The sequence below is a fragment of the Puntigrus tetrazona genome, chromosome 6, assembly GCF_018831695.1.
Source record: "Puntigrus tetrazona isolate hp1 chromosome 6, ASM1883169v1, whole genome shotgun sequence".
Classification (NCBI taxonomy): domain Eukaryota; kingdom Metazoa; phylum Chordata; class Actinopteri; order Cypriniformes; family Cyprinidae; genus Puntigrus; species Puntigrus tetrazona.
This window is the reverse complement of record NC_056704.1, coordinates 14,378,086-14,391,478: the sequence shown is the minus strand read 5'-3', so window position 1 is coordinate 14,391,478 and position 13,393 is coordinate 14,378,086. Positions and strand designations below refer to the sequence as shown.

The 13,393-nt window shown below is 35.3% G+C and overlaps 1 protein-coding gene across 1 annotated transcript in view; it reads left to right on the top strand.

Moving 5' to 3' along the window:
• The window catches only part of pde4ba (phosphodiesterase 4B, cAMP-specific a), a 117,464-nt gene that overhangs the window by 11,482 nt on the left and 92,589 nt on the right, over nucleotides 1-13,393 (top strand). Inside the window, exon 2 of the mRNA XM_043241459.1 lies at nucleotides 10,556-10,651. Within this exon, the coding sequence (XP_043097394.1) occupies nucleotides 10,610-10,651 (42 nt within the window). The 5' untranslated portion in view covers nucleotides 10,556-10,609. The remainder of the gene's footprint in view (nucleotides 1-10,555; nucleotides 10,652-13,393) is intronic.

Below are 13,393 nucleotides of genomic sequence, written 5' to 3'. Positions count from 1 at the left end.
AATACACCCCTAAAGGCATTACTTGCATGACTAGATGTCAGTAAACAAGTTGGTGTCATTTTGGGGCAGAGGCTACATCAGCTTTGCACATACTGTAGAAGTTTAGCCTTTGGATGTTTAATTAATGTTATAGATGGATATGGTATTGATATAGATCAACGCCTGGTTTCCCAGTAAGTTATGTACACTTTATATTCTTGGCACTTTTCAATGGGAGGCATATTAATGCTTAAATATATATATATAACAGTGCATACTAATTTCCCCCATTAATCCCCAGAGACTAAGTAGAGTAGTGATTAAACACTTGTTTTTAAATAAATAATTCAAAATATAAATAAATAAAGAGATAAAAACAGCTCACACACATTTTGGCAGGATCATATTTACAATTTTTATCGCCCACACAGTGTGGTCAATACCAAGCGATTGTCAGTACCAGTGGCCATGACTGCTAACTGGTATGATTTATATTTATGCGTTAAAAAAATTAAATATATGTAAGTATTTGAGTTTTACTTTCTTAAAATGTATACTGAAATTAGAATTCAGCCATAGATATTGTGTTTATACAGACCAAAGATTATACAGAGTCCATGCTCTGAAAAGGCTCTTTAAAAAGGTCAGAACAACTGCAACTCTGAATATGCTTTTTTAGGTTTTATACCATAGGTCACTGAGGTGTGGAAATGTCTAAAGATCAGGAAACCCTAGAGAGTGTTGAACTCGCTGAACTTTCAGTATTTTAGCTTACTGAGAGGACCATTATAAAGGTCAAAGCATCTGCTGTGAGCCTCGGTCTAAACATGCGTTTTCAGTGTATTTTACAAAATCTGGAAGAATATTTCACTGTTATAAGAATATACTCTCTTAGTTTGATGAGGAAGATTTTTAAGAATACAAAAGCATTTGTACTTACGCATTTGGACAATAGTACGATATTAAGACTGAAATTTATTTACTCATCAATAGTAATATTCGGGTCCCTAAGGGATAATGTTTGCCCGTGCCTTACTCGGATATAACTAGAAGATGTTTAGATGAAAAACGAACTCATTCAGTCATCACTTCTGCTAAACTGCATTTCTGGATGACAGCGTTTGATGTCTAAAACTGACCAAACAATGTAATGGTCTTTAAGGTACATCTCAAGACCCGACCTGATTCATGTGTGACTGCGTTCAACAGAGCATGCTGCATTCATATTTAAATAATTCATACTATCAGCAGCTGAATGCTGTAAGTTGAATAGAATGAAAAGAAGCACATTCATAGTGTTTTCCTTTTTAGTATTCATTATAAATACCATGCTTCACAGCTTCCAATTAATAGATACAATAACAAGTCTCTGTCTTTTTAAAGAAGAATAAAGAGTAAAGACAAATACGAAAAGAGTAAAGTGAGGTTTTGTGAGGTTTCTTTTTTTCTCATACCACCTACTAGTCACTATTGCTATTTATGCATTATACGGATATTAAACTTTATAGTACTTTTCAATGAAATAAACATCATCAGGTTCACTTCAGAGGAATTAGATCCTATATCTTTCACACCTGTTGCGAATTTTCGTTTTGAACTTTTAAAAAATTGGCATTTAAATAATCCCATATTTAAAAAAGCTAATAATACTTAGGGTCAATATTTTCATGTCAAGACTGTATCATTAATTTGCTCTGCCCGTCCAATTGATTAGGCGACACTGACAAGGAATTTAATTTCATGTCATTGCACAGTTACAGGCTCACTTCTGTTGACTTTCCTCCTTATGCAGAGTTACATTATGGTATAACTAATTAAGTAAAGTGTCAAATATTCAGCCCTTCAACGGTATGTTATGTGTAATTAGGTTAATTACCAGTCTTCACTCTATCATGAGCCAATAATTGAAGGTTAATATGTAGAATAATAACAAAGAGGTGAGTAACAGCCTAGCCAACCTTCATACACCGTAGTCAGCTGGGCATGGAGAAAAGGCAGCTGCACAGAAGAAGAAACACTTATTTCATTTAGATTTATGATAGAATATAATCAGAGGATTTGGTTAAAATAGTAAGTATATATGACGGCGGATCCCAAAAGGAAATAACAAACTGTGCTAATATGCACTCACATATAATACTACCAAAATATCATGATCCTAACCTTTATCTCCATACCCAAATCTCCCCTGGCCAGACAGTGATTCATCTTTTCTGAATCGCCTTGAGGTCAGAGAATGCAGTGTATTTTTTTGCTATAAAAAAATCCAGTCATTTCAATAGGAATCTATGCAATTGTGAATTCTGTGTGAGATTTTCACCCATTTGCTGTATTGATCAAGAGAAAGCAGCTCGTTTTGAAAGTCACTTATGTGCGAGCAGTATATATTGCTACATTATGGAGAATAGACTATGGACATTTTTGACCAATACATTTACAGAAAAAGTGACTGCACATTAGTTTGTTCGAACTCAAAGTTTGCTTTATGTACAGCAAATGTTTTGTTTAGACATCAGGTATAAGTAAGTGATATTAATTAATGATTAACATTTTTTATTAAAGGGGTAGATGACCCAAAAATAAAAATGTTGTCATTAATTACTTACCCTCATGTAATACCAAACCTGTAAGACCTTAGTTCATCTTTGGAATACAAATTAATATTTTTTATGAAATCCAAAAGCTCTCTGACGCTACAGAATACTTTTTGTACACAAAGAAAACAAAAACAATGACTTTATTCAACAACATCGTGGTAGTCTTGGGAATGTGCGTCGAGGACTGACATGAAAAGAATTGTTGAATAAAGCAATTATTTTTGTTGTTTTTTTGGGAACGCAAAAAGTATTCCCATAGCTTCATAACATCATAATTGAAACACATATTTTAATGATGTCCTTATCACATTTCTGGGTCTTGAATGTGGAAGCTCCTTTCTGCTTATGGATGGTGAGAAAGCTCTCGGATTTCACCAAAAAAACTTATTTTGTTTTCAGAAAATACATTAAGGGTCTTACGGGTTTGGAATGACATGAGGGTGAATAATTAATTCCAGAATATACATTTTTGGGTCAACTGTTTTCAAGTTTTCAAAGTAATTTGAATGTATTAAAACCCCAAAATATATTGCGTAACAACATACTGTTGATTACTCCTGAATTATGTCTTAACGATTAATGTCTGATTCAGAAATATGAGATTCACTTACCATTGGCATTTGTTAAAGGCATCGGATATCAAGGTTACGAGCGAAAACTGTGGGCAAAAGCTCATAATTCAAGATTCAAAAAGATCCCAATAACAGAGCTATATAACGGGCCACAAAGCTAAGGACTAAAGTAATTGTCCTAGCCACGTTAGTGCATAAGAATGAATAAACCTTAAACAACGACAAAGGTTTTGATTAGCAAGATAGCATGCCTAACTAGTCAAAAATTATTGCCTGATGCGGTTAACTAATTCTTGGTACTGGTTCCCCAAGGAGTTGTCCTGAACTGCTGTACTAAGAACTCAAGTGTGGAGAAGCAACAGCAGGGAAGATGTGTTTGTATTCACCCGTGTCCCATCTGAGAGCAGAATGCCAGTGTGCCTGGTATCTAGTGGTGAGATTACGTCAGCTGGGAATCCGTTGCACGCCACACATTAGATTGGACAAACAGGAAATTTCCACGATGCCTTGATATACATTGATTCCCTTGTTGTTCAGACGTCCAGGAACTTGTTTCTGCTCTACAGGGAAGACTTTAAAAGACACAGATCTATACCATCAGTCCCGCTGGGTGCAATAAGTCTCTCATTAACTTTTTAACAGATCAGATGATGGCACCTTAAAAATTTGATAAGCTTTAGATACACTCTGGAGCTGCTTTCGCAAACTTATTTCCTCCTGGGTCCTGGAGCCCTTGCTTATGTGTTTAACAAGCTCCTGTGCTTTTTCACTGTTGTTTCTGGTGCTCTGTAATTGATGTCTGCGTGCACCTCCCCCTGTGTTCAGGTACTGAGTTTGCAGACTATTAAGTGACAAAAAAGTTCTGTCTTTTCAATCCTTGTCACTTATTTTTTTAAAGTCTTTACTTTTCTAATGATACGTTTTGCTCATACAACAGCGCAGTATCTGTTCCTTGCTGCTGCTTTCTTGTGGTTCTTTGATTTGGTGTTGGCACACCGCTCACACTGGGTGATGTAAAAGCGTTCGCCACAAGCATAATTTGCGAGTTTTCTGATGTCAGGCTTTCTTTGAGGGATGTTGTCTGAGCTCTGTTAAATGAACATGGCTGACTATCAACCACACTTTAAAATCTGAGCAAGCTGCAAAGCAAAGTAGCACCTTTGACCAAAAGAGCCTTTCTAATCGGGAGTTAAGGGACTTCAGTTACCTGGTAATTGCTCGGAGGAATGTAATGGCATTGTAAACAACTTGATAAAATAGTAAGTTATTTTCATTTTCAGCAGATAATGTCAGGTTTGAGCTGTGTGATATAGTTTTTCAGCCATAAGTAGCAAAGAAGCACAGTACTGTGCAATTGTTTTTTTTTGCAGCAAATGAATAAAAGGACATTTAAAAATGGCAGAAGTAATGTTTTTATTTTATATTATTTATATACTATAATAGTTTTGTATTCATATTTTTATGTTTATATATTTTCATCTTATATTCAGTTTTTACTTTCAGATTTAATTTTGTAATATTTTTTTAAATGTGCTTTTGCTATTTCTCATTTTAAAATGTCATTTGTTTTCAGTTTTAGGGCCAGGTTTAACAGCTTGCGTCAGAACAAACCCGTCTTTTGGAGTGGACGCGTTTTGCGCCATATTGAATATGCATTCGTAGAAGTTTTTCTGTTTTAGATGCAAAATCTATGGTGCCCTATAGTTATAATAATTATTTATATCCCTTATAGTTCTAATAATAGCCTTGTTGGTGCCATCAAAACAGTACGCTTTTAAATTGGCAGTTTGAATGTTTTAAGCATCCTGTAAATGTTGCTATAGTTCATGTATGAATTTTGGCTGGCTTTTTTCTCACTTGCTTTAGTCTCTTCATCTAATTCCAAGCTGACTCGATGAGGTTGAGATCAGGGCTCTGTGTGGGTCATACCATCTGTTGCAGGACTTGCTCATACAAAAATCTCACCAGATTATGAGAGTATTAGGAAAAGGGAGGTTAGATAAAATACAACAATGTGGGGTTTATTTCCACTTACTGTATCTTCTTAGCACTCATGTCTAATATACCTTATAACACTTTAACAAACCTATATGATACCTTTTAGCCCTGTTAAAGTTTTCTGTGTGTATTTTGTACCAGCTTTGCAAATCGTTAATGGAGGAACATTATGGCTTGTAGGGTAAAGATGTCCTTTCACCACCTGTTTGCTTCTCTCTAGAGTTAGTCTCTCAGCTCTCTCTTTACCACCTGTCATGAAAAAAAAACTATTGTTGCTGTGTACACTTTTAAGCAAACTTGGGCTCCATTTCCATCAAAAGTCATTTTTAATACCGGAAATAATAGCTCTTTGTATCTTTGGGCTCCCTTTTAGTTTTACTCTGGGTTATTTCTGTACTGGAGAAGGAGAGAAGAAATCCCCTGCTACAGACACAGGTTATTAAGGAAACCTAAATTGCCTCACTGGAGGGGAGAGCAGCCCAGTGACGATGAAGTCATTTTTATAGAGTCTTGATCATTAGGGCAGATTAAACACTAAAGACTCATTATCCAACCGTAATCATTATCTGTTTGGTTTGATGTCCAAATGGGTGTGTATGACTCTGACTAAGGATTCCCATGAGAATGTTCCCTGTGTTAAAAAAAATTTAGAAACAAAACATTCTGCGTTTGTATTTTTTAAATTTTTTTATAATGTACGTATTTTTCATTATTTGTCAAAACTGTTTTGGCGTATGATCAATTTCCTTTACTTAAATCCAAATGCTTTAACCGTCATCTGGTCTTGGAAGTATATTTAGGTTTCCTCAGTGATGAACTTTCACACAGCGATTGGCCAACTGTTGGTGACTGCAGTTTAGAAACCGCTACAGCTTGGCAGCATCCCTAAAACAAATATTTCATGCAAAGGACATCCTGCTGGCATTTTTATGGTTTTAATTTTATTGTTGTAAGTAACTGCACAAAACTACAAATTGAGCATAGTATAAATGTCTCTTCCACGATCAAGATTATTGGAGCAATGAAGGAAAGTCGAGATTACTGAAAAGATTTATACATTTATATAAAGAGTTTTTCCAATACATATTTAAAATAGTAATACTTGCTTATACCTTCCATGAATGAATATTTAAAAAGTGATTTGTGTGGATTACTCTATGATTCGAAAGAGCAGTGAAGTATATAAATGTTTAAAACGGATCTTTAAATTTAAACCAGATCTAAAACGGATAAATAATAGACAATAATAAAACCTGTATTGACATTTTAGCACAATACATGCAATACATTCTCTGCTGTTTCATTAAACCATGTTTTGGCAATACCATTTCAGATTTTTGTATATAAATAACGGTATAGAAAAGAAATTCTGCAACACTTTACTTAAAGCCTAAACTATAAAGGTCCATTAAAAGGTAAATGCATTATAGATCTGCTATTCTATAATTATTTATAATGTGCGCTGGAATACATTATATCTCATAATATATAAATAATTATTACCAAATTTAAAATACATAGTGTAACAAGGAATTGGTAAGTGTTATAGTTACAATTATTCATGAGATTGCACAACACAATATGCATTAAAAGACATAATTAATGCATTAAAACGGCTTTTATAATGCATTACACATTAAGACTTTAATAAAGTATTGCTAGAAATTCTTCAAATGTTTTTATATTGTTCATATATGGATAATAATGCTGAAAATCATTACTTGAAAACAGTTTTGTTCAGAGTTGTTGCCAGTTCTGCTTTATTCAAATGGACTGTAACTAATTGTGTTTAACCACTGAAACATTCTGTCTCAGAGTATGTACGCTTGCTTGAAGGGGCATTATACATGCTGCCTGTCGTATGTCAAAACATCTGGCAAAAGAAGAGCTTTAGTCACAGTAATTATTTTCAGGATGTCAGAGCTTTTCACAGAAGAACAGCAACCCGACAGCAGTGGGACCAGATTGAGCATCAAATATTATAACCCTTTCATGTGATTGTCTAATGAGAATAGACTCGTCAGTGCATGTAAGGCTGTTTTAAAGCTCAATATTGCTGTTGGAAAGCGAGCAAGGCAAGCAAAACAACAAACTTGACCTTTATGTCAAAGTAAAACCAAATCTTATTTGGAATTCCATTCGATTTAGTGGCAAATTGCTTTTTACAATACTTGTTATTCTAAAGCAGTTTTCCAAAAACCTCTCTCAGATGTTTGAGAATATATATATCCACTCAATATTATTGATAACCTTAAGTAGTTTATTGCATAATCGAACGTGAATGCAAAAACAGTACAGTCAGAATCCGTGCAAAATGCAAAGATTTGTATAATCAACCAGATAACAAACAAGCGTGAAATTAAGCTCACGGTCTATTTGAGAACATAAAGAAAAACAAGATTTGAGATCCACAGATTCAGACATATTTGTTCTGCATCTGTGCAAGACTTTGTAATTAGTAGGGGGCGTATATTGATTTAATGGGAATGGTAATTTAGCTGGCAGTGACTCACCTCTATTTCTTTTGTGGGCTGGTGATTGTGCAGATTGCAGCAGCTACAGTATTATATTAGAACACATTTATCATTCATTTACTCTTTGAATGGGGAGAGGTGAATAGGTAAATGGGTAATTGGGCCCTCAGACTGTGGAGTATCTGTGAAGCTTGTGTTTTTCTTGATGCTGCAGTGCATGTGCATCCATTCTTTAAATGGAAATGCAAGGTTATTAGACTCCTGGGCCTTTATTTCAAGAGTTTCTGATAACAGTCTAGTTAAAAGTGCAGACCACTTTGAACCTTTAAGCTGAAAGGGTGATGTTTTTTTTTTGTTTTTTTTTAGTAGTGATGGCTTTATTTTTAAGCTTTAACTTCTTGGCTCTCATTCAGCCAGACAAATCAAAGCAAGTTATAAAATCATGCATACAACATTTTATCATGCAACATTATAGCTTACATGTAATTTTACAATATTTCCCTTAAGTGTGATTTTATAGTTTATATTTTCGACTTCATCTGCAATTTTTAAACTCGCACTGTGAATATAATTTGTCACAACAACTGTAGTAGTGAACTGAAATAATGCACATGACAATATTTATGTGTTTGGTCGGAATAGATCTGCTATGCTTTATTGAGATTTTGCTGCTATAGATCCACAACATACTGCTGTGAGCATGCAAGAACAATTGCTGCCGCAAATTTAGCATATATGAAATAATCTCAATGTATAACATGAAATTACCTTGTCGCTGATCTATAGGTGGAGCTGGGGAAGGTGAGGGGTGGAGCTGGGGGAGGAGAAATATTTGAATGTTAAGCAGCAAGCTTATTGGCTGCCGATATGAAAAGAAACCAATCAGCTGCAGCATCTGAATAAAAATGTTTTTTTTCGTAGTTTAGTCTGCTTTTTTTTTTTTGCCCTAATATTGAACAAATCAAATTGCGAAACATTCACAGAAATAATTGAATCGTTAAATAATGTTTTTCGGGGTTCACTGGGCAAAAAAAATGGAATTCAGTCTTATAAGTGTCTAAGGATGAGTGACTCATAGAAAAGACAAACATGCCACTAGACACCTTTACACGCTGCATGAATTCAGTGACAGTGGCGATATTTAAAGCAAGCACTTACTTGCCATTAGACTCGACAAGCCATCCAACTCCTCTGGTTAATGTCAGTATGGCCAGGATGCTGAGAACACACTGAACAGACAGGGTAAGAAAGCAGAGGTCAAATCAAGAGAAAGCGGTTATGGAGTCATGTTTTTCAGGCTTTCAGCTGTTGAGAGACAGCTGTCAAATTCCCAATTCCCCACGGCCTGGACTGTCCGTGCAATTCAGTGGCTTTGGATTGAGCTAGCAGTTACAGAAGTGGCTGACGGACTGACAAGAGAACACAACCTTAAAGAGATGCCGAAGAGAGAGCTTTGGCAGTAGCTGCAGACAGACGCTTCAAGACGACTACATAAAAAAACAAGATGTTCAGCCAAGTTCGTTAATGTTTACTTAGGGGGAAATAAAACACTTCTTAAGACACTACTTTTGAATTATGATTATTGTTATTGTTGTTCTCGTTTTTATTTTGCCAATAGAAAAAAAAAGATTGACAAGAAAGAAAGAGAAATGAGACTGGCACATGATGATAGGCTTGAGTTGAGCCGACTCTGTAGAGACTGTGCAGAACAAACCTGTATTTCTTTTCTAAATCTGATGCGTTCTGACCTGTAGATATTCAGACAGCGTTCTTGCTTGTTTCCTTTTTTTCTTCCAGAATGCTTCTTAAATTAAATTTTCAAAAGCTTTTGGTGTCTTTACAGTTCGGCAGCTCCAATACACAGCAACAGTCCGCTGTCAATGTATTACTTTCCTGCTGGTTAATGTTGCTTTTTGAAAATCACATTCAAACTGGTTTGCGATATTTCATTCATTCAGAGTCACATATTTGCTCAGCTATAAAAACCAGCCCATCTGCATAATAATTCTCAGGATGTTCTAAATGACCGTTCCCTTGTACTGTTTACAGAATGACCCACACCAGAACATCTCAGCTTTAGACTTAAATAGCATAAATAAACATGTAATTATAAAGCAGTTATTGAAATTATTGAAAATGATTAATATGTGGGATGGAACAAGATATTATAAAGTATTTATATGTGTCATATTTTTGTTTGAAAGAAACATAACATGCATTTGACTTAAGACAAATTCAATATTAGGGTAATATCCTTTCATTCACATTACAATAACATTAGTGTAAAAAAATAGATATATTATTTTCATTTTAGCAGCCATAAATGTCCCAGCAGCAATGATTTACTTTCTGTGAACTGTGTTTTAAAATATAAAGAATTGCATTAAACAAGCAAAATAGTGTATAGCAACAGTTGATGGTATGATTGGTCAATAACCATTTTAAGGTGTGGCTTAACAAAGGGTATTTTTGCAGTTTCGTTCGGTACAAAAAATTACACACTTTACCCTAATGCACTGCTTTTTTAAATACATAATATTGACTATGCGTTTAAATCCCTTTTGTTTGAACTCACATTTTGCAGAAGCTAATCACACAAGGGACGTAAAAATGCTTCCATAACAGTCTGCGCGGGGAACTTCTTAACATAATTTTTGCAAATCAGTTTAGACAGACTGGAAAGAATATTGAACGCAAAATCTGATAAAGCGGTGGCAGTGAGGGTTTAAGAGATGCTTGTCACTGTCGTACAGCAGACAAACTGTGCTGCTCTCTTTATCACTCACACTGAAGAATAGCGAGACTCTCCATCTTAACATTACCCTGAGGCATCTCTCTCACAAGCAGGCAAGGTCAGATGTCTTTTCTTTCTTCTGTTCTTTCTGTCTTTGCTGCGGGAGTTGATTGTGTGGGTTTGTGTTGATGTTTTGTGCAGGAGTGTCAGCGGAGCAGGCCTGTGCGAGACAGGGAGAGAAAAACTTCACAGAAGATGAGGAAAAGCCGGAGCGTTTTGACTGTGTCACCTAATGAGGTGAGTACTAGTGATACAGAATCGTGCATTTCCAAAAATATAAATAGCAATGTTGTCCACATGCATTTGAATGTTAGTGTAGGGACAATGGATGGAGGATCATTGGTATTCAATGTAAAAAAAAAAGCAGTGGACCAAGAATAGATCCTTGAGGGACACCTGTGGATATAGTTTTTTAGGGGCTTATTTATGATATTGTATTCTGATATACTGTGTGATTGGCTGTGCACTGCACCAAGAAGGCTAATAATTAGTCCACTTGTGTGACTTGTAACACTCTGCTTTGTCTGTTTTAGAAAACTGTCTGTATGTGGATTGATGTGTCCCTTTATTATGGTTAATAAAGTTGTTTCACCCCTAGGTGGCAACAAGTAACTGTTTTTGAATAGATTTAATAATTGTCTCAAATGATGTAACACACATTTCACACTTGACATTTAGCGTTGTTCAGCATAAAACAACTCCTCTTTTTTGCACTGCTCTTACGTGTATATGTTCTGCACAGTCACAATTTTATCATTCAGCTTTGAAATCTGATGGCTCTTCTTCAGCTTAAAGAAAGCTATGACACTCGAGTGCAAAAAGTCTCACTACAAAAAGGCACAGAATAGTGCGTAACTAAGCAAATTGGGATGAAACTAATGAGACTATCATTTAACCGGCTTGTTCCAAACACGCATATAAGAGCGAAGCTTGTGAGTGTCATGAGTCACTGAATCAACCAGTCAATTCAGGCACTCCATATCTTAAAATATTATGGTTATTGCATAAAATGTCTTTGTAATGGTTGTTGCAAGCATATGTGAAGACAAGGATGTCAGGAAGTGGATAAATATCCCTGGTGTAGGGTAGAAAATGACATGGGAAAGAATGGGGAACGTTAGAAAGAATGCAGAGGAGATGGAGAGGTGCAGAGAAATTGTCTCTAGATAAGAGCTGAGTCAGTGATCAAACCATACAAAGTGTTCCTTGACAATCAGACCGTAGGAAGATGCGTGTCAGTAGTGAAGATATACTGCATTTTCTTTCTCTTTCTTACTCATCCCCTCACTTGTTCAACACTCTTTTTGTCTGTGCAGATCTCTTTATCATCTCTGACTTCCTCTTGGTTTGCACATGGCCTGATTTCCTGTACGTGTCTTGCAGAGTTTTCAACAGCTTTTTTCTTTGTGGTATTTTGTGTCACATCAGTTGACCTTGCAAAACATCATTCCTATTACAGAGGATGTGGCTAAATATGTAAAAAAATGTAAATGTTTATAAGCATCATTTTGCATCACATAGAAACCACTATTTACTACATTAGAATATTACGACTATAAAGCCCTCATTACTAACCTTAATCGAACAAGCATGCACATCTTACAAAGGAATACACAGTAGCTGGTGAATATCAATGTCCGATGACTTCAGGAAGCAGTGTTTGAGGATTATCTAATGAGGTAAACCAAAGGTCTTATTTTGAGACATGAAGATGAAAGATTATAGTATGACGTTTGTGTTTTGCTGGAGACTTTTCAAGGAAGTTATGATGATTCAAATTAAAAATCTGTTGTTTTTTTGAACATTTGTCAAATTTTCTTGCTTTCTGTGCTCCTTTGTTTATTTCAAAATTCCTGTTTGAGTCCATTAGACAATAAATTGAAAATGCCCACTTAGCTCTGCACACTCCATCCCAGTAGATGGAGCATACTTTTTCTCTCAGCCCGTTGTAAGTGTAAAGCTGATCCTTTATCAGCACTCTGATTTAACTCTACAACTGGACGTTCTTCAGTCTATTTTCTATGATGAGATTGTTCTTTAAATGTGCTGCAGTCTGGTCTGTGGCCTTGGACTCATTATATAGAGCTCACAGAGCTGTTTAAAAATTGATAGAGGCTGTTTCCAATGGCTGACATGATGAAGACATGAAACGCAATGGATTGATTGTGTAACCACAAGGCTCATACGAATTGACCGTTAGCATAAAATATTGAATATAAACCGCAGAGCACTATCAGACACAGTATTTTTTAATTTATATTGCAGAGAATTCTTGTGGAGCGTGTAAACATGCTTTGATCCAAAACCTAGTGATTTTCTTATTTGGGTTGCATTTTAAGGCCTTGTGGATGCAAATGCTGATCTCAACAGTCATGAGCGTTTTAAAGCATTGTGCTGTAAATGCACTGAAAATGGGTTAGAGTTAGGATGCATTGCGATAAATCCATTATCAAAGTGTAATCTAGTGTATTGTGAATACATACTCGACATATATACTCAACATTTAATAACCTTAAAGGTTAAACTGAATGAAGGTCAGTTTACGTTTCGAAATATAATGTAAGCCTCGTTTTCTGAAATCACAATCCAGTTTGGTGCATACTTTGGTTCAGCCGTAATCTTATGAAGCTAAGAGAATACTCTTTGTTTGAAATGGAAGTGAAGAAATGTTGAATAAATTAGTTATTTTTTGTTTTCTTTGAGCACAAAAATATTTTTATGCTTCACAAAATTACAGTTGAACCACTGATGTCACAGGGACTGTGTTATCGATGTCCTTACTATGTTTCAGGGCCTTCAATGTGGTAGTTGCATGTTTGGAATGTAATTAATGACAATGATGAGTTTACATTTTTAGGTAAACGATTCTTTAATGCAATAAGCACTTATTTACACACATCCTAAAATTGCTCATTTCCAGTACAAAATAGAAAAAAATGTAATACCAAAAATCACATAAAATCAAGAAATCCTGGTGGG